Source organism: Acartia tonsa, chromosome 6 (assembly GCF_053477335.1).
Source record: "Acartia tonsa isolate MP-2025a chromosome 6, ASM5347733v1, whole genome shotgun sequence".
Classification (NCBI taxonomy): domain Eukaryota; kingdom Metazoa; phylum Arthropoda; class Copepoda; order Calanoida; family Acartiidae; genus Acartia; species Acartia tonsa.
In genome coordinates, this window is record NC_137265.1 from 14,171,728 (window position 1) to 14,194,887 (window position 23,160).

The following is a 23,160-nucleotide window of genomic DNA, read 5'->3' on the forward strand; positions in this document are numbered from 1 at the left end:
AATATATCCTCCAGGCTAAAAAACAACAAACATACATTAATAATATTTCAGACAAACTTTTCTACTCAGAGTGCTTTCCTTTCCTGTATATATTTCTATCCTGCTAGCAGACAAGTATAGATAGATTGATAGGCTTTTCTAGCAATAAATATAGTAGATCTAGATACATACTCAGTAAATGTGACAAATAGGAACACAGTGAAGTATCAATCCGGCTATATTATTGGTTAAAAAGTGTACATATTTTAGTTTTTTTTCATTGCATTCATTTAAAAGTCAGCTATAAATAGTCTAATTTATTATGATACATCTAACTTTTTGGAATTAATACCGTTCAGAAATTTCATCGCTAGTATTATTTGATACAATTATATGTTAATAATTATAACCAATTCCTATTTAAGTTAGACAGAAAAATGTGTCTAACAGTTCATCTAAGATTTTAAATCTATTCTGGTAGCAGACAAGTATGGATAGGTGGATAGCAGACAAAATATAATATTCAATACAACAGCAAGTGTCAAAGTGTACGTATTTTCAGGTTCACTTTTCCAATGGGTATTTCCAGAAAACTGAGGTTTTAGGCTATTTATAAGTAACATTTTAATTGTGATATTTCAGTGAAAACTTTTAGTCCTTATGAATTGATGCATTTAAGTGGAATCACATAGAAAATATAAAGGTATACTTATCTTGTCTATAAGATAGGGTGACCTATTAGATAGGAATGCATATGGCATTATAAAATAGGTATACTTTTCTATTATGTGATTTAAGTTTTAAAAATATTATTATTGATGTAATATCTATTTTTAAAATCTAACAGTGATGTAGCCGCGTACAGCCTCTGTAACAATATATAATGTCATACCTATTTTCTCGGCAATTAATAGAGAAATAAGTAACGGATTCGAATCTGGCTTTATGAAGACAATTCATTATGAAGTTGTAAATTTTGAAATGGCTATCACGAAAATGTATTTAATCTCCATTTTTTGTTTATTGACTAAAATTTTAAAGAAAAATAAAATTTTAGCTTTGTTTTATAACAATCATTCGACAAAATTATCATTTTATTATTAAATTTATTATCTACGTTATAAATTTATTTTCAATTCATAAATATTGATAATTATTGCCAGGCTACTTATGGACAAAAATGTTCTGTAAAAAATATAAACAGTATAATCTTATCTAAGCTTTATAAGATACAAATTGATTATCGCTTAGTCTCTTGGGAAGGCTGGGAGAGGTCAAGATAACAGCCTAAAACCACCCAAAGTTTTACATTCTTTTTCTGAAAAGTATTAAGTATTCACACCAGCATTTTGTGAGATCTTTAGCCTTAAAATAATCTTGCTAATTTATATCATAAGAAGATAAAAAGCTGTTTTAAATACTTTGCTATACTTTTGGACATAATTGTCCTTGTTTTAGAAAATAAATTTGTTTTGTAAAATACATATATAGTATACAATATCTCATCTACGCTTCATAAAAGTTGCTTTTCAAGTTTAATTCTACTTTAATATTTATGTTCATACAAAATAATAATTATTTTAAATATTTAAACACAGAAATATTGTTTGTGTACAAAACAACTAGGAGGAAGGAACTCCTAAGTGAACTGGAAGACGAGCTCATCTTTGAGCCAGGCCTCTAATCGTGCCCAATCCATGGAAGATTGGAGAACCATTGTGCGTGACCTATGTTCTAACAAGAACTAAAAGACATTGATGATTATGATGGGTCGAGTTCAAGATCGTCAAATACTGCATCATATCAAAGACGTTATTAACCTACAGCTTATTAATTTATGGGAAATCCCTTGGACCCTAAGTAAGCATAACAAACAAGGATGGTGGACAACATTGGACTATAAATTGAATTAGTACCAAAAGTTTTATCAAGATACTGCCTGATTTGTTAACTCAAAAACTTCGGGACCTTTTGGCAAATCTTGATTGTTTAGTTCAAACTACCAGTGTCCTAACCTTCAAACCAATAATTTTAATCTACGTTAGAGGTAGTTTTTTACTCATCCTTCGGGATGTGCATCAATTTATCGTCCATTGTCTTATCCCTTAAGATCCCCATGGCATCAATCTCGCATTTCAATTTTTTATGCAAATTTTATTAAAAATCTACAATATTTGCTGAAATTTATAAACATCTCATTTGAATTTGACTACTAGTTTTTTTATAAAAAGCAACATCGCTATAACTATTATCCTTATATTCTATAAAAATGTTATGTGATGAAGCAATTATATAATATCTATGGAATAGTTACATATCGCATAGTATTATAGATAGATTTCCGGCAAAATTAAAACGGAAATTATGGGATTTTACTATTTTGTTGTCCCCGAGGTGCCGAAGGCCCAGTCTAACAAAACTGGTATTAATCCGATGAGTATTATCTTGATATTCGTGGGAATTTTTCTGTATAATACAATGCTACACATGATTTCTCAGTATGACTGAGAAACGGTTCTAATCCAGCGGATATTAATCGGTTTTGAAGCCAACGGAAATGTTGTCACTATTATATATTCATTATCTTTAAAAATACTCCCTTATAAATATTAAATAGTTGTGTTTATGTTTTTAACATAGAACATAGTGACATGTGATAAAGATTTATATTATATACATTTTAAGGGATAAGATAATGGACGATAATTTTATTTTACATAAATCCCCTAAAATTATAAACAAAATTATCTCTTCTGTTGATTAAACTTGTTGGTTAAAAAGTTAAGACACTTCTCATTACAATCAAATCAAGTACCCAAACTGTTTGAGCCAACAAATACGACAACGTGGTGATAAAACTTTGGGTACCAGTGTAATTTACATTACAATGACATTTAGTATTAATATTAGGGAGAGAGAGCAATTTAGATTGTAAATTTTATTCATACAAGTTCTCTTATTTGTTAACTAAAAAACTTTGGGTACTTTATTAAATCTTGTAGCAGAACGCTGATTTGGTTATAGATAAGAATGGGTACAGATTCGAGATAACATTACTTAAAGATTTTAAAAATAAAGTAGACTAAAAAAAAGTAAACTACCACTTCTGTAGATTACAATTAGTGGTTGAAACGTTAGGACACTCAACTTAATGAACCAGCCTAGTGAAAAGTACATGGGTAAATAGTCACTAAAAGACTATAGATTTTTGTACATTTTATTAAATAAAGTTTTTCAAAAATATTTGTAAAACTCAAGAAAAACCCATAAGTATAAGATATTTACTGTACAAAATAGGACCCTCTCCATTAATTTAAAGTATTAATTGTGTATTTTTAAGAATTTTTTTAAGGATAATATACAGCTTTTTCAGAGAACCTATCCCTGTCGTCTGTTGATAAGGAAATTCTGCCTCAAATTGGTTTAGAAATCCAAACATTTGCATTAGTCTGGTATTATCTCTAAGCAAGTTAACTTGTCAACTAGTTTTTTTTATGATCTCGTGAAAATGAAAATTTATTATTACTTGGATCTTACACCAGATTATTATGTACTCTAATAAAGTGAAACGCGTAGCGGGCTAAAATAACGATCACCCCCATCCATCCCATTTACTCCATTCCCTCCCCTCCTTCCGGATAAATGAACTGACCAATAAACGACAATTTTCCCCTGTAATAATATCCATGTATATTATTCTACATCCATTCTTGTGAATTTTACAGTTTAGCATCTCTTTAACTTTTACTGTAGTGAAGTAATTGTTGTTTTATGTCAATGAAAGTGTTTGTGCAGGGTAGAATGACGCGCGAAGCGGCTTTAAATTTTGCTTATAACCTCAGAAATATTTAGCATGGAGGTCAAATTAAGTTTTTCCTCCTCATAAAAATGTTAGGGGTTGGAAAACTAATTTTTTATTTGTTGTAAATTGCTTGAAAATTACTTTAAACTCAAACATGGGGTAAAAATTTGTTTATGTGGAAATTATTTTGGGGGAAATTAATTGCCCCCTTGAACACGCCCTTAAAAGCCATTGAAAATATTCTTTTATATATGTATATTTTGAAATACATTTCATAATACATAAAGTGGATTTTGACTAGATATATTTATATTTTACTCATCTGTAACTTTTGATCTCAAGAACAGTTCAAGTTTATAGGTTCTAAACATAATCTGAAAGAAAAAATATCATTTAATTAATGAGCATAAAAATGCACCAGCTTGGAAATAAAAAATCTATGAAAATTTTTGTCATCAATATCAAAAATTTGTTTTAAAAATTCTTTATTAGTTAATACATTATAGTTGTTTATCGTTATTTTCAAAAAGATATAATTTTGTTAATCATAGTGGTATATAAATTTACCGTCCATTGTCTTATCCCTTAAGATCCCTAATATACAGATATGAAATCAAATTTCAGAACAAGAATGGGATTGTTAAGTGCAGGGCAGCCCATGACATGGGAAGAAATGAAGGTGAGCATTAAGCATTATTTAACTAATTACGCGTAGAACTGTGTGCCCTGGGTAGTGTGTCCTTGATAAATAACTAACATTTTGCCACTGACTTTTCTGCTGGTTAAAAAAATAACATCTCTTTAATTTATTTATTGGCATCCGATCTTAGCATAGAAGTTGTTTTGTTTGTGTCTCAGCCCAAACTGTTTCATAACTCAAGAAGAGAGAATGCCTTGGTACAAAAATTGACGTAAATCGTTACTATGCATAGTTAGGACTTCTAGACAAAGGTTCCATACCATACCAAAACCTTGGGGACTTTTAATCAATTTTGATTGATTGGTTCATTAAGATAACATTGCAGATAATAGTTGTGGTAATGTTGTGTATAATCATTGGGGATGTACATCAATTTATGGGCAAACCCCCCCCCTACCCCGCAGTAGCTGCAACAGAGTTCTTTAAAAATTGAAATAAAAGGGGAAAGGGGGGATTCCTGTTTTAAAAATTGGTTTTAGAAAATGTACCTTATGATTCAAAGGTCTGACTCTGAAGCATTATACTTCTTGGCTTGGTAGGTAATGTATCTAAATCAATTATTTGTTTATTTAGGCATGGCAGGAACATGTGAGACATCATGGAGTCAAACAGTTCATTAGATTATATAATAGATTAAAGGTTGGAATTTATTAATATGTGGAATGCCTTGGCACATGAACAGATGAAACCATAGCTAATCAATTGAAAACACTTTACCAGAATATAACTGTAAAAAAAATTTTCCAGTGTAGCTCAAACTCCGATTCATATCCGCTGGATCAAAACCGGTTCTGAGTCATACTGAAATTAATCATATCTATCTATTACAGATAAATGTATAGGAATATTAAATTATAAAAAAAATCATAAAAAAGCTCCCTATCTTTGAGGGCCAACAAAACAGTAATTAACCTTATAACTATGAACATAATTGTCCTTCTTAGTTATATTTAAGTATTATCCTTTAGGATGAGAAAGGAAGAGTTCTCAAGTGGGGAGATGAAGTTGAATATATGATTGTGAAACTAGACCACAAGGTAATATATATAGAGTATCTTCACTACTATATGTGAAGTGTAGAGATATAGTTGAATATATGATTGTGAAACTAGACCACAAGGTAATATATATAGAGTATCTTCACTACTATATGAGAAGTGTAGAGATATAGTTGAATATATGATTGTGAAACTAGACCACAAGGTAATATATATAGAGTATCTTCACTACTATATGTGAAGTGTAGAGATATAGTTGAATATATGATTGTGAAACTAGACCACAAGGTAATATATATAGAGTATCTTCACTACTATATGTGAAGTGTAGAGTTATAGTTGAATATATGATTGTTAAACTAGACCACAAGGTAATATATATAGAGTATCTTCACTACTATATGAGAAGTGTAGAGATATAGTTGAATATATGATTGTGAAACTAGACCACAAGGTAATATATATAGAGTAGCTTCACTACTATATTAGAAGTGTAGAGTTATAGTTGAATATATGATTGTGAAACTAGACCACAAGGTAATATATATAGAGTATCTTCACTACTATATGAGAAGTGTAGAGATATAGTTGAATATATGATTATGAAACTAGACCACAAGGTAATATATATAGAGTAGCTTCACTACTATATTAGAAGTGTAGAGTTATAGTTGAATATATGATTGTGAAACTAGACCACAAGGTAATATATATAGAGTATCTTCACTACTATATGAGAAGTGTAGAGATATAGTTGAATATATGATTGTTAAACTAGACCACAAGGTAATATATATAGAGTAGCTTCACTACTATATTAGAAGTGTAGAGTTATAGTTGAATATATGATTGTGAAACTAGACCACAAGGTAATATATATAGAGTATCTTCACTACTATATGAGAAGTGTAGAGATATAGTTGAATATATGATTGTTAAACTAGACCACAAGGTAATATATATAGAGTAGCTTCACTACTATATTAGAAGTGTAGAGTTATAGTTGAATATATGATTGTGAAACTAGACCACAAGGTAATATATATAGAGTATCTTCACTACTATATGAGAAGTGTAGAGATATAGTTGAATATATGATTGTTAAACTAGACCACAAGGTAATATATATAGAGTAGCTTCACTACTATATTAGAAGTGTAGAGTTATAGTTGAATATATGATTGTGAAACTAGACCACAAGGTAATATATATAGAGTAACCTCACTACTATATGAGAAGTATAGAGATATAGTTGAATATATGATTGTGAAACTAGACCACAAGGTAATATATATAGAGTATCTTCACTACTATATGAGAAGTGTAGAGATATAGTTGAATATATGATTGTGAAACTAGACCACAAGGTAATATATATAGAGTAACCTCACTACTATATGAAAAGTATAGAGATATAGTTGAATATATGATTGTGAAACTAGACCACAAGGTAATATATATAGAGTATCTTCACTACTATATGAGAAGTGTAGAGATATAGTTGAATATATGATTATGAAACTAGACCACAAGGTAATATATATAGAGTATCTTCACTACTATATGAGAAGTGTAGAGATATAGTTGAATATATGATTGTTAAACTAGACCACAAGGTAATATATATAGAGTAGCTTCACTACTATATTAGAAGTGTAGAGTTATAGTTGAATATATGATTGTGAAACTAGACCACAAGGTAATATATATAGAGTATCTTCACTACTATATGAGAAGTGTAGAGATATAGTTGAATATATGATTGTGAAACTAGACCACAAGGTAATATATATAGAGTATCTTCACTACTATATGAGAAGTGTAGAGATATAGTTGAATATATGATTGTGAAACTAGACCACAAGGTAATATATATAGAGTAGCTTCACTACTATATTAGAAGTGTAGAGTTATAGTTGAATATATGATTGTGAAACTAGACCACAAGGTAATATATATAGAGTATCTTCACTACTATATGAGAAGTGTAGAGATATAGTTGAATATATGATTATGAAACTAGACCACAAGGTAATATATATAGAGTAGCTTCACTACTATATTAGAAGTGTAGAGTTATAGTTGAATATATGATTGTGAAACTAGACCACAAGGTAATATATATAGAGTATCTTCACTACTATATGAGAAGTGTAGAGATATAGTTGAATATATGATTGTTAAACTAGACCACAAGGTAATATATATAGAGTAGCTTCACTACTATATTAGAAGTGTAGAGTTATAGTTGAATATATGATTGTGAAACTAGACCACAAGGTAATATATATAGAGTATCTTCACTACTATATGAGAAGTGTAGAGATATAGTTGAATATATGATTGTTAAACTAGACCACAAGGTAATATATTTAGAGTAGCTTCACTACTATATTAGAAGTGTAGAGTTATAGTTGAATATATGATTGTGAAACTAGACCACAAGGTAATATATATAGAGTATCTTCACTACTATATGAGAAGTGTAGAGATATAGTTGAATATATGATTGTTAAACTAGACCACAAGGTAATATATATAGAGTAGCTTCACTACTATATTAGAAGTGTAGAGTTATAGTTGAATATATGATTGTGAAACTAGACCACAAGGTAATATATATAGAGTAACCTCACTACTATATGAGAAGTATAGAGATATAGTTGAATATATGATTGTGAAACTAGACCACAAGGTAATATATATAGAGTATCTTCACTACTATATGAGAAGTGTAGAGATATAGTTGAATATATGATTGTGAAACTAGACCACAAGGTAATATATATAGAGTAACCTCACTACTATATGAAAAGTATAGAGATATAGTTGAATATATGATTGTGAAACTAGACCACAAGGTAATATATATAGAGTATCTTCACTACTATATGAGAAGTGTAGAGATATAGTTGAATATATGATTGTGAAACTAGACCACAAGGTAATATATATAGAGTAACCTCACTACTATATGAAAAGTATAGAGATATAGTTGAATATATGATTGTGAAACTAGACCACAAGGTAATATATATAGAGTATCTTCACTACTATATGAGAAGTGTAGAGATATAGTTGAATATATGATTGTGAAACTAGACCACAAGGTAATATATATAGAGTATCTTCACTACTATATGAGAAGTGTAGAGATATAGTTGAATATATGATTGTGAAACTAGACCACAAGGTAATATATATAGAGTAACCTCACTACTATATGAAAAGTATAGAGATATAGTTGAATATATGATTGTGAAACTAGACCACAAGGTAATATATATAGAGTATCTTCACTACTATATGAGAAGTGTAGAGATATAGTTGAATATATGATTGTGAAACTAGACCACAAGGTAATATATATAGAGTATCTTCACTACTATATGAGAAATGTAGAGATATAGTTGAATATATGATTGTGAAACTAGACCACAAGGTAATATATATAGAGTATCACTACTATATGAGAAGTGTAGAGATATAGTTGAATATATGATTGTGAAACTAGACCACAAGGTAATATATATAGAGTATCACTACTATATGAGAAGTGAAGAGATATAGTTGAATATATGATTGTGAAACTAGACTACATGGTAATATATATAGAGTATCTTCACTACTATATGAGAAGTGTAGAGATATAGTTGAATATATGATTGTGAAACTAGACCACAAGGTAATATATATAGAGTATCTTCACTACTATATGAGAAATGTAGAGATATAGTTGAATATATGATTGTGAAACTAGACCACAAGGTAATATATATAGAGTATCACTACTATATGAGAAGTGAAGAGATATAGTTGAATATATGATTGTGAAACTAGACCACAAGGTAATATATATAGAGTATCTTCACTACTATATGATAAGTGTAGAGTTATAGTTGAATATATGATTGTGAAACTAGACCACAAGGTAATATATATAGAGTATCTTCACTACTATATGAGAAGTGTAGAGATATAGTTGAATATATGATTGTGAAACTAGACCACAAGGTAATATATATAGAGTATCACTACTATATGAGAAGTGTAGAGATATAGTTGAATATATGATTGTGAAACTAGACTACATGGTAATATATATAGAGTATCTTCACTACTATATGAGAAGTGTAGAGGTATAGTTGAATATATGATTGTGAAACTAGACCACAAGGTAATATATATAGAGTATCTTCACTACTATATGTGAAGTGTAGAGATATAGTTGAATATATGATTGTGAAACTAGACCACAAGGTAATATGTATAGAGTAGCCTCACTACTATAAGAGAAGTGTAGAGATATAGTTGAATATATGATTGTGAAACTAATCAATGTAATATATATAGAGTAGCTTTGCTTATATATGTATGAGATTGTTATGTAGTAGCTTCGCTCTCAATCACTTTTAAATATACCCCCAGAAGTACTAGCAATTTCAGACATATTTAGATAGATGATACTTTCTTACATTTTGCTTTATCGTCAAAGGAATTACCAAATAAAAAATTATAATGGTATAACTCAATTTATGTGGGCAATTGATGAAAAATCAACCTAACTAATAAAATATTGTGCCAGATTTTTATGTTAATGATTTATTATACTTTATTTTTAAGGGAATCCTCATGCAGGGTTTACATTTGATAGGACGATTATAAAATGTCTTAACTTGAAATCCTAAGTGTAGAAAAAAAGATATTTAGCTAGCAAATAACATGTAGACTTGTAGATCAGCTTCATGTCAGTTCTAAAATTTGATCAGGACTTTCAAATCAAGTTTCTAATTTCACCATGCTTTCTTAGTTGAAAATATCATCAGGATAAAATAAACAAAAAGTTTGTGGTGTTTTGTGTATGATGCTAAAGATCTTTAAAGTTGCGACATAATAACAATTGTTTTTTTTCATTAAAAATAAAATTTGCTTTAGAGTGAGATGGGGTGGGTTAGTAATAAATCCACTTTTTCTTCTTAAAGAAGTTGTATCAACTTTTTTGCTTTTTATTTAAGATAGCTAGCCGGTCCTTTCAGTAAGTAGTAGATGTAAAATTTTTCATAGAATTCAGATATGCAATCGTTTTTTTTGTAGACCTCTTATTTTTTAAGTAATTTAAGTTTTTAAAAAAAATAATTAAGTTGGTTTTAAGGTACTAAAACGCAACAAAATAAAAGAAGAAAATAGCCAGTATAAACAAAAATAGTAAGATCTTTAATTTGACACCTTACTTTTAAAATTCTGTTGAGTAATTGTTGAAAAAATCTATTTTTTTAACCTCGGTTTAATCAAAACATTAAACCTAAATATTTTCTCATACAGACATAAAAAATATGGGTTCATATATACCATTAGAATGAGAAAAATAATATGAATCCATTGTAAGCAAAATTGAAAAAGTTTAAAAAAATTGTAATAAAAAATAGAAAAAATAAAAAAGTTATTTTAAGAATTGTAACTACTAAACTAGCCAATCACAAATCGCAAAAATTGACGAATCGGGAAGCTTAATCTATAAAATTAACCTATAGAATTGCCAGAAAAAAAGGAGAACGTTCATACAATATATACAATAGATACTACAATAAATATAGTGATATTAAAGATCATGTAAAGAATGAAAAATTATGAACAAATATGCATCAGTCTGTTTATAAACTTCAAAACAATGCAGTTAAAAATACATTATTGTTTCTTGTGTTTAAAAAATATCTGCTACATTGCATTGTCTTTTGTTTAGGTTTTGTTCAGGTTTGGTTCAAGCTAACCCTTTAAAGCCGAAAATTATGATTCTTAAAATAAACTTATTTTTTTTATTATAGTTTTATAAAACTTTTTCAATTTTGCTTAGAATAGATTTGTAATATTTTTTTGATTCTAAAGGTATATATGAACCCATGTTTTTTATGTCTGTTTGAGAAAATATTTAGGTCTAAAGTTTTTATTAAACCGAGGTTAAAAAAATAGATTTTTTCAATAATTACTCAACAGAATTTTAAAAGTAAGGTGTCAAATTAAAGATCTTACTATTTTTGTTCATACTGGCCATTTTCTTCTTTTATTTTGTTGCGTTTTAGTACCTTAAAACCGACTTAATTATTTTTTTTAAAAACTTAAATTACTTAAAAAATAAGAGGTCTACAAAAAAACCGATTGCATATCTGAATTCTATGAAAAATTTTACATCTACTACTTACTGAAAGGACCGGCTAGCTATCTTAAATAAAAAGCAAAAAATTTGATACAACTTCTTTATAAGGTTTTAAATAATATTTTTTTGTTAAATTAGAACAAACAAATGTTTTTCTATAATTTTACACAAAGATTTGGTTAGAAAGCTTGAATTTCTTAATAAAACAAATCCAGTTATTTTTCAAAATCATCAAAGATTTATGGTTTGTGTAATGCATTAATTCTTTAATTTAGCTGTTACCATGCAAAAGGACTTCATGCGGCCATGTAATAAGAATTAATTACACATAATATTACCAGTTATGCATGTTTTCTTAAATTACTTATTAATTTAATTTAATTTCAACTAATGGCTTGTTCCCTAGCCACTAGGGGCTCCGCCCCTGCTAGTTAAGGTGAGATTTCTTCTTTTTTTCATTATCAACAAAAAACTCCATAGGATCAGTAGGTTTTTTTTAGAAGCACATCTCGTTGGTTTAGCGGTTTCCGAGATCTTATGCTTTAGACTGATAGACTTTCTACTACTTTGTATTACAGATTGTTTTAGCTTTTTATTGCTACGCTACGAATATCATAATCATTCTTGTCTTTAGGAACGGAGGGCAAGGTTAAGCCTTCGTGCAGAGGAACTGCTGCCACAACTAAACGAGGCCGAGGAGCAGATGAAGGCCGAGATGGAGGCCACTGGCAAATCTGAGATCCAGCCAGAGTCGCTCTGGAGGCCGGAGTATGCCAGCTATATGGTGGAAGGCACTCCAGGTAACATTTGTACTCTTTTATTAGAGATTTTTTATTTTGGGTGGGGTATTTACCCCCCCAAAATTGTTTGGGGGGGGGTAAATACCCCCTCCTAAATGGTTGGGGGTGCCTACGGCACCCCCAGGGTAGAGGTAAATTTTGAATGGGGGGGGGTAATCGCCCCATTACCCCCCCCCTTGGACGCCTATGATAACCCCTAAAAAATTGCACTAATTTAAAATAATTTGTATGCCTAACCTCTGCGAGGGCCCTATACCTGCGGTGCCAAAACGCTGAGGGGCTGCTTAAATACCAATATAACCTAACCTTACTTGGTCAATAGTATAAAATATAAGAAAATGGACAAGAAATAAGTTCCGTAATGGATTTTTCTTAGAAAGTACAGGCACAATATATACCACAAATTTAATTTTTGTCTTTTTTTTATAAATACTATTAGGTATCCCATATGGAGGTAGCATGAGTTATTTCAACACTGTAGAGCACAATATGAGAATGAGGAGGCAAATGTTAGAAAAGCTACTCCAAGGTAAAAATTTCTTCTGTAAGATTTGTCTTCCCTCGTTCTATCGTCTGACATTCTATCCGCATGTATTAAACGTAGTTTTAATTAAAATTTATGTTGCTTTTTCACATTTCAATACTTTACCTTAAATCTTTTAAGATTCAAAAATAAGCAAAATACATATGAAAATAATTTTCTGTAATGTAAAGCACATAAACCCGAGATGATAGACAGTAAGGTGATTTTGTTTTTAGATGATGAAATCTGCATATCTCTGTCTGCCTACCCGCGGTTAGGATGTCTGGATTTCACATCTCCGTTTACAGAACCAGACCCACAGAATCCAGACAACTTTAGCAAATCTTTGTTCTGGCCCAGTCAGGAAAAAATTCATTTATTATTGATTATGTTTACTTTTTTAAAATTGTTTTTTTTCTGTTTTAAACTATTTATCTGCTATACCTAACATGCAAAGCAAATGTCGTAAAATGATTTTTGTTTTCATTAACTGAATTTTGAATATTTAATTACTTAACTGGGTTACACCTGGCACCAAGAGGCTAACGGTTCCAATGCTAGCAAAATATACAAATCTTTAGATCAAATTAAGATTGAATTTTATTTCTGGTGCTTTCCCTCAAAGCTCTGACCCACCCCCTCTTTTCTCTATTTCTAAACTAAATTGAAGGAGGGGGGGTATTTTACATGCCTAACCCATTGGGTCCTATATCTGCGGTCCTTAACCCTGCGAAGCTACCCTGTACCCTGCTCTCGGCGAAGCCCAATCTGTCCTACTTTTGATTCCTGTGACGACATAAAAATGAGGGATTATCCATCTCTTTTTTAGGGGTCCATCTCCCTCATTTTTATGACGTCACAGGAATCAGAAGTAGGACAAATTGGGCCTCGTCCCTGTTCTCGACTAGGCACTTTGATGAAAACTGCCTTCATACTTATTCATCAGTGTTTTATGTTTTCATAATGAAAAGATTTTTAAACGGCAGGCAACCTTTATGGGACACCCTAGATTTTCTAGGTTATCCGCCAATATCAGGGAGAGAAGAGGGGAGAAGGTGGCCATCAATATTCCTATTTTTAAGGTAAGTTTTGATATCTTATCAAATAACAGTTTAAGGCAGGAGTAACTCAGGGAGAGATAGGACATTGGGCTGTAAATTATCCAAAGTTCCATACACATGCTTCCTGATTGGTCGACTCAAACACTTTGGGTACTTTTATTGAATCTTTTTTTAAAAAACTATTGGTGTCCAAACTTTACAACCAACAATTGTAATCTACAGAAGAATTGATTTTATTATCAAATAGAATTTAATCAAATATTGACGATTGGATTATCCCTTAAGATCCCTGGAGTAACTAGATAAACCATCTAAATATATAATAATTTACAGCCCTATTGAAGCATGAACATTTATCTAATAACGTGTTAATGTTGTTCCTGTAAAGGGATTTTTAAAAACTTTTTAGATTTATTGTATCCATCAATGATAATTGTTTTAGGATGAGAAGACCCCAGATCCTTTTGTGGAGGATTACCCGCGGATAGGCAGCATTGACGGTAAGGAGGCAGATGCAGCCCTTCCAGGTCATGTTTACATGGATGCCATGGGTTTTGGTATGGGTCTCTGTTGTCTACAACTTACATTTCAGGCAAGTTAAACATTATATGTGCAGTAAAAGATATTGACTATTTGACTTTTCACTTGTAAAATGTTTCATAGCATATCAAATGCATTATAACATTGTACAATATTAATGATTATTTATGATTCCAATGCTCAATGGTTTAAGACATTTGAATTGACAAACAAATTGATCTTATGATTTCGGGCATCCATCTTTAATATAAGCCGCATAAATCAAATTTTATCTTAGGAAGGATAGTCAAAGTGAGTTATATTTGCTTTGCTACTAAAAGTGCTCTTTTATCTCCAAGCACGGGTTTTTATTTTTTGTAATTTATTAGGAAGATCTTAAAAAATTTATGATTTAGGCTGATAACATAGCAGAAGCAAGAAATTTGTATGATCAGCTGACTCCATTGTGTCCCATCATGTTGGCCCTGACAGCTACTACACCTGCACAGAGGTAAATATATGATCAGCTGTGTCCCATCATGTTGGCCCTGACAGCTACTACACCTGCACAGAGGTTAATATATGATCAGCTGTGTCCTATCATGTTGACCTTTACAGCTACTACACCTACACAGAGGTAAATATATGATCAGCTGTGTCCTATCATGTTGGCCCTGACAGCTACTACACCTGCACAGAGGTAATTATATGATCAGCTGTGTCGTACCATGTTGACCCTGACAGCTACTACACCTGCACAAAAGTTAATATATGATCAGCCGTGTCCTATCATGTTGGCCCTGACAGCTACTACACCTGCACAGAGGTAAATATATGATCAGCTGTGTCCTATCATGTTGGCCCTGACAGCTACTACACCTGCACAGAGATAAATATATGATCAGCTATGTCCTATCATGTTCACCATAAAAGCTACAACAACAGAGGTGAATATATTATCAGCTGACGTCATTGTATCCTATCATGTTGGCCCTGACAGCCACTACACTTGCACAGAGGTAAATATATGATCAGCTAATATTATATTATTAATAGTACATGAAAACGTAAAAAATTAATGATTAACATTTTTTTAGAGGTTATCTAGTGGATACAGATTGTAGATGGAATGTCATTTCAGCTAGTGTTGATGACAGGTAAATAGATAGATAGGTTTCAGGAGAGATAATTATAGATGGCTTAATAGAGAAATACGTGGATAGATATAGGAAAAAATAGCTAGTTTTAAAAGTTGTCATTTTGATACAGACAATAGATGGAATTTCAACTAGTGTAGATGAAAGGTAGTTAAATAGACAGATTTTAGCATAGATAATAGCTTTATAGTGAAATAGATGGATAGATTCAGGAACAAATGGATGGATTGATAGATAGAAAAATCAATGGTATTAAACAATGGAAAGATTGGTAATGAATTGATGAAAAGTTAGAAATATGATCTAAGAGATAAATGTATATGTAGTAATATTGGTAATACTTGATAACAAAGGGGGAGGTAGGTTGAGCAAAAATTCCGTAAATATGTGAGTTTTAAGAATTTAAGATAGAAGTAGAACTCTAAAATTTGGAATGGCAGTTGCTTTAATGGGCTATAACGTGGATATGTACTATATTAGAGCAACAGCCATACAATATTTTAGAGTTCTACTCCTATGTTAAAGTCTTAAAACTCACACCTTTACGGAATTGTAGCACAAACTATTTCCCCCTTATTGGATATCCCTTTCAGAACTCGTGAGGAGAGAGGCCTAGACCCATTGAAGAATAATCAGTTTGTGATCCCTAAATCCAGATATGATTCAATTGATTCATATCTGTCTACATGTGCTGAAAAATGGCCTCATTACAATGATATCAAGGTATGATTAGATAATTATTTGTGATAATCAGACAGAAATATAAAAACTCTACTTATAGAGTAACTGCAATAAGAAAATAAGATTGAGAGCTCTATGTTTGAAGTAGCCTGAAACCATTCCAAAATATGAAATAAAAAGGAAATATACTAAAACCATCCTAGAGCCTATTTCTTTCCATAAATGTAGATCAATTAATCTATTTATCAATCTATACATGAATCTATCGCTAGATTAATTATTATCACACTAAATAGATAGATATCTATCTATTCATATGATAATAAATATATCTAGATTATGTATGATCAGATGAGCTAAGGGAAGATGGAGTAAATGAATTGATAATCTATTTATTAATCTATCCATATGATAATAATTCTATCTATCTATCTAGGTTATATATGAACAGAAGATCTATGATGAGCTAAGGAAGGGTGGAGTAGATGAATTGATAATCTATTTATTAATCTATCCATATGATAATAATTCTATCTATCTATCTAGGTTATCTATGAACAGAAGATCTATGATGAGCTAAGGAAGGGTGGAGTAGATGAATTGATAATCTATTTATTAATCTATCCATATGATAATAATTCTATCTATCTATCTAGGTTATCTATGAACAGAAGATCTATGATGAGCTAAGAAAGGGTGGAGTAGATGAATTGATAATCTATTTATCAATCTATCCATATGAAAATCTATCTATTTATCTATTTAGGTTATCTATGATCAGAAGATCTATGATGAGCTGAGAGAGGGTGGAGTAGATGAATTGATAATCTATTTATCAATCTATCCATATGAAAATCTATCTATTTATCTATCTAGGTTATCTATGAACAGAAGATCTATGATGAGCTAAGGAAGGGTGGAGTAGATGAATTGATAATCTATTTATTAATCTATCCATATGATAATAATTCTATCTATCTATCTAGGTTATCTATGAACAGAAGATCTATGATGAGCTAAGAAAGGGTGGAGTAGATGAATTGATAATCTATTTATCAATCTATCCATATGAAAATCTATCTATTTATCTATTTAGGTTATCTATGATCAGAAGATCTATGATGAGCTGAGAGAGGGTGGAGTAGATGAATTGATAATCTATTTATCAATCTATCCATATGATAATAAATCTATTTATCTATTTAGGTTATCTATGATCAGAAGATCTATGATGAGCTGAGAGAGGGTGGAGTAGATGAATTGATGGCACAACATGTTGCCCATCTGTTTATCAGGTGAGGGGTTTTCATTGGGTCAAAAACTATGATTACTTTTATTACATTTTGATTTCTTATGATTACCTGTGGGGTGCAAAAAAAGATAATAGTAAATATATTTTATATATCAAAAAAAATTATCTATTTAATCTATTGTCATATGAAGGGACTCAGTGAGTATGTTTCGTAACAAGATCCATGAGGATGGTAACTATGAAGAAAGTGATCTGGACCATTTTGAGAACATTCAGTCAACCAACTGGCAGACAATGAGATTCAAACCTCCACCTCCAGGTATAAACATGCAGTAAACCAAATGGCAGACAACGAGGTTAAATCCCTTCTCCCCCTACAGGTATAAACATCCAGTCAACCAACTGGCAGAAAGTTAGGGTCAAACCTCCACCTTCTTGTATAAACATCCAGTAAACAAACTGGCAGACAATGAGGTTCAACCCTCCTCCTCCAGGTATAAACATCTAGTCAACTAACTGATTAGACAATGAGATTCATCCATAGACCTTGTAGGCCTTTCAAACAAATATAATGCAATAAAAGGGTAGGTTTGACCTAAAAGCTTCTTGAAATAATTGAATTACCCCTTGTTTCAGCAAGCGTAATTTTCAAGTAATTAAATTAAAAACTAATGTTAGAAAACCATAATCTATAAATACTTATAGGTGATAGTATTGGATGGAGAGTGGAGTTTAGACCATGTGAACTACAAATTTCTGACTTTGAGAATGCTGCAGTCTGCTGTTTTGTTGTACTACTCACGAGAGCTCTACTCAGGTAAAATTTCAATTAGCTGTGAGACCCCTAGGCACTTGAGGGAAGGGTTCAGTTGATCCTACACTTTCAATTTTAGTTTAACTTCCCTAGACATACAAGAACCTTCACTGTAAAAGAGTTTCATCCAGTTCAGTGGTTAGAGAGATCTTACGTTAGTCATCCTGTTATTATATAAATGAAAATAGTAACCTCTTTAGATGCATTTTAAAGTGATATTAAATAGAACTTATTAGCTAAAGATATTGTGGGAAAGTTGGCCTATTAAACGCTTTAATTAAGTCTAAGGCGTTGCTACAAAAGACCTACTCTACAAAAGACCAACGCCTACAAAAGACCTACTCGTCGGTTCTACAAAAGACCAACGCCTACAAAAGACCTACTCTACAAAAGACCAGCGCTTACGCCTACAAAAGACCTACTCTACAAAAAATCGTAATGCTAGAAGGTCATGGCCGCAGAGCTCGGCCCCCTGGCCTGCCTAGCCGCGGGCGCTCGGCCCCCTTGCCTATAACCTAACCTAACCTAACTTATATGTAATAATGTAATAATGTTTATCGTACATTAACTTAATTATATTTTAGAATTTCGTTGATTTACAAAAAGTGGTTGGTAGATTTTTTTCAAAGAAGGTGTATCAACTATTTTTTTTATAGCTAGCCGGTTCTTTTAGTAAGTAGTAGATGTAAAATTTTTCATAGAATTCAGATATGCAATCGGTTTTTTTGTAGACCTCTTATTTTTTAAGTAATTTAAGTTTAAAAAAAAAAAAATTAAGTCGATTTTAAGGTACTAAAATGCAACAAAAAAAAGAAAGAAAATGGTCATTATGAACAAAAATAGTAAGATCTTTAATTTGACACCTTACTTTTTCAATTCTGTCAGGTAATTATTGAAAAAATCGATTTTTTTAAACCCACGAGAATAAAAACTTTGAACTTAATTTTATTATTTCACAAATAAAAAAATATGGGTTCATATATACCATTAGAATCAGAAAAATATTACGAATCCATTGTAAGCAAAATTGAAAAAAAAGTTTACAATATAGTATATAAACTACAATAAAAGGAATTATATGAAAATATCATATTATGTTGTACAGGCAACGTCTTAATTCTTCAATTGAGTATAAAAATGGGAAGGGGGTAAAGAGGGGGTAAAAAAGGGAAGACAATAGTGTTGTCTGAACAAAAAAAATAATTGGCCATTTCTGTAATTTTTTAATTTTTTAATTTTTTTCAATTTTGCTTACAATGGATTCGTAATATTTTTCTGATTCTAATGGTATATATGAACCCATGTTTTTTATGTCTGTTTGAGAAAATATTTAGGTCTAAAGTTTTTATTATACCGAGGTTAAAAAAATAGATTTTTTCAATAATTACTCAACAGAATTTTAAAAGTAAGGTGTCAAATTAAAGATCTTACTATTTTTGTTCTTACTGACCATTTTCTTCTTTTATTTTGTTGCGTTTTAGTACCTTAAAACCGACTTAATTATTTTTTTTAAAAACTTAAATTACTTAAAAAATAAGAGGTCTACAAAAAAACCGATTGCATATTTGAATTCTATGAAAAATTTTACATCTACTACTTACTAAAAGAACCGGCTAGCTATAAAAAAAAAAGTTGATACAACTTCTTTTAATATTTTTTTACAATATTTAGGTAAGGTTAGGTTAGGTTATAGGCAAGGGGGCCGAGCGCCCGCGGCTAGGCAGGCCAGGGGGCCGAGCGCTGCGGCCATGTATTGATTAGGTATGTATTACTTTATTAATAAATTTGATGTTTATATAACAATATATATTCGTAGGTCTTTTGTAGAGTAGGTCTTATGTAGGGGTAGGTATTTTGTAGAGTAGGTCTTATGTAGGGGTAGGTCTTTTGTAGAGTAGACCTTTTGTAGAGGTAGGTCTTTTGTAGAGTAGGTCTTTTGTAGCAACGCCAAGTCTAAAGAACACCAAATACAAGTTTACATAAAAGTTTATGAAATTATAAAAATAAAAAAAAATAAATGGCTGTCATATTTGTTAAATTATTTTAGCTCCCTAATGAAACTTGTTCAAATTTATAAGAATATATATTATTCTGCTTTGCTATTAGACATAATTGTCCTTGTTTTTAGCTACAAATGGAACTTACTGATGCCCATAAGCTTGGTGGATGAGAACATGAAAAGAGCTCAGAAAAGGGATGCTGTCATCAATCAGAAATTTTACTGGAGGTCAGTTTTAATACAGGGATAGTAAAATGTAAAAAAAATATGTATTCACCCAAGTATCATAATGTATGAAAAAGGACATACGTCCTTACATGCAGCAATCGATGCAATGGCTCCTTCGAAAGACCCAGTATTCAGAGTCTAAATGTTTGACTATATTTAGGACTGATATATTTACCCTGTGTGATGAGACCATGGAACCTGTAATTCAAGAATTAAGCATTGATGAAATTATTAATGGAATTCCTGGCACCGAGTACCAGGTTAGACCTTTCAATTGTACAACCTTTGTCTTAGTGTCATTGTCATAACAAACCACTATGCATACCTCTGGATAGACAGTTAGATAGAATATATGATAGATGAAAAGTTTAAAAATTTAAGATAACATTTATGAAATGGATGAGTTGAAAGAAAATTTGTAGATGAACTGAACATGAACGATGTTAGGTTGAATATAGAACACAATTTTTAAAATAAAATTCTGAATAGTGTTTTTTTTTTTTCAGGGACTTTTAACCTTGGTAAGAGAATATCTGAGGGGCCAGGATGATGTTGAGGTTGATACTAGCTGTACACTCAGGTATATAGATAGATAGACAGACATATTTTAGTTATATTTAGAATATCTGTGGGGACAAGATAATGCTAAGGTTGATACTAGCAGTACACTTAGGAACATAGATAGATAAATAACAAACATACCTTAATAAGTGAGAATCAGACAAACAGAAATGGTTTATCAAGACGGACGTAGGGAATCTAGTTATAAAGTAGCTGTGCTAACTTAGAATCCTTTTGATTACTGGAGTCTATTGTCACAGCAAGCCTCAGGCACGCTAGAATGATTCAGCCAGAGGGACATACGGACAGAATCTAGTTACAGAGTAGCTTCGGTAATTCAAGTATTATAATTTTAGTAATTACTGGAGGCTGTTGTCGCAGCGAGCCTCAGGCAAGCTGGAAACCAATGCAAAATGGATCAGAGAGTTTATCAGAAAGCACCCAGAGTATAAGTAAGCATAATTATACTTTTTATGGGAAGGCGGAAAAAAAGGGGCCTATAGTCTACTCAAATAGATCAAACTTGCCCAGAATCAATATTAGTTCAATTATGTTCCACTAGAGTTCATCATCATTGCCAATTATTTATTCTTTTTAGAGCGTAGGCCACGCACAATGGGTCTCTAATCTTTTTTAGATTTGGGAAGACTAGAGGCATCGCTGAGTTATCAATAAATTTTTCAATAACTAATTTTAATTAAAAATTATTCCGCTAGGGGTGACAGTGTAGTGCCTGACGGAGCTGTGTACGACTTAATGGTAGCCATAGATGAGATCCAGAAGGGAACAAGAAAAGAACCCAAGCTTTTCGCCAATGCTGAAAGAAAGACCAAGACAAAAGATATTAAAAACATTGTAAAATAAAAGACCGCATTTATTATATGTATTTTATATTCAAATATGATTAAAATTATATTTAGCACAAAAATGACCAATACTCCTTTTTTAGAAGCGTAGCTATTCTTCATCGTTTGTTTGTCTGTCCGTCATTTAGTTATTTGAGAGAAGCAAATTATTTCTGTATAGCACTTTGCTACCTATTCTTTTTTCCTGCAAAATTGTGTTGTCTTGTTGTAGCTGCACCACTTTTGGACATAACTGTCCTTGTAAAGAAACATTTTTCACGTATTTTTCTGCCTTTGATAATGTAATAAAATAACATTGAGTGGCAAATACCAATGCAATTTTAGAATATTTCTACAGTTTTATAAATGAATTTTTAACATTTGAACTCTTATTTTCTAAGCATTTCCATAGCAAGTTTTAATTGTTCTTTTATTACTATAAAAAGAATTCTTATATGAAAGTAACAGGATATTTGTTTATCTGTATTCAGATATGACCCTTCTTTGCAAGGAAGCTTCTAATTGGTCACAGAGAGTTTTTTTTATGTAATATTTTTCATGTTATGTTAAATTTTATTTCTACACTAAAATGCAAAATACAGCATTTTGTTTTACTAATGATTTTTTTATTTGTAAAAAATTTGGAAGTAATATTCCTTTATATAGTTTGTTTGATTAAAAAAATTGAAATATGCATTAACAATTATGAATATATGTATTTTTATCAACCTATTAATTCTTCGTAAAGGGTTTTAGAAGCAAAGCGACTCTATATTACTTTCTTTCCTTCATCTCGTCTGTTTCAGGGGGATTTTTTTTATTTATCGATAAGAGTGCGTTAGGGGCATAATTACAATGTCAAATCAACTGTAAGATTGAGTTTTATTTACGTCAGCAGAAAAATTTGATAACTTAAATTACCCTGCATTACAGGATATCCAGAAAAGTCTACTTTTAAAATAGGGCGAAGCCGCTAGTATATAAAATATTTATATATAAAGTAGTAGGATGTTTGTCTGTCGTTAAGATCTCGTATCGTGAATATGGTGATTTATAAGACCCAAATATAAGATTTAAATTTTTTCGCTGC

The 23,160-nt window shown here is 30.9% G+C and overlaps 1 protein-coding gene across 3 annotated transcripts; it reads left to right on the forward strand.

Moving 5' to 3' along the window:
- Positions 1-4,337: 4,337 nt before the first annotated feature.
- Positions 4,338-22,798, forward strand: Gclc (glutamate--cysteine ligase). 3 transcript variants are annotated; one of them, XM_080163585.1, is made up of 19 exons: positions 4,338-4,460; positions 5,055-5,120; positions 5,450-5,518; positions 12,265-12,430; positions 12,870-12,959; positions 13,190-13,314; positions 13,937-14,035; positions 14,457-14,606; positions 14,950-15,044; positions 15,631-15,690; positions 16,284-16,413; positions 17,578-17,666; positions 17,815-17,942; positions 18,329-18,440; positions 20,566-20,664; positions 20,825-20,924; positions 21,171-21,244; positions 21,582-21,677; positions 21,942-22,798. In XM_080163585.1, the coding sequence occupies exons 1-19, from the start codon at positions 4,389-4,391 to the stop codon at positions 22,087-22,089; spliced, it is 1,968 nt and encodes a 655-aa protein (XP_080019711.1). In that variant the 5' UTR covers positions 4,338-4,388; the 3' UTR covers positions 22,090-22,798. The 3 variants fall into 3 exon arrangements, with proteins under 3 accessions (XP_080019711.1, XP_080019713.1, XP_080019712.1); XM_080163587.1 differs by lacking the exons at positions 4,338-4,460; positions 5,055-5,120; positions 5,450-5,518 and adding an exon at positions 7,976-8,008; XM_080163586.1 differs by lacking the exons at positions 4,338-4,460; positions 5,055-5,120; positions 5,450-5,518 and adding an exon at positions 9,706-9,739.
- Positions 22,799-23,160: the final 362 nt, after the last annotated feature.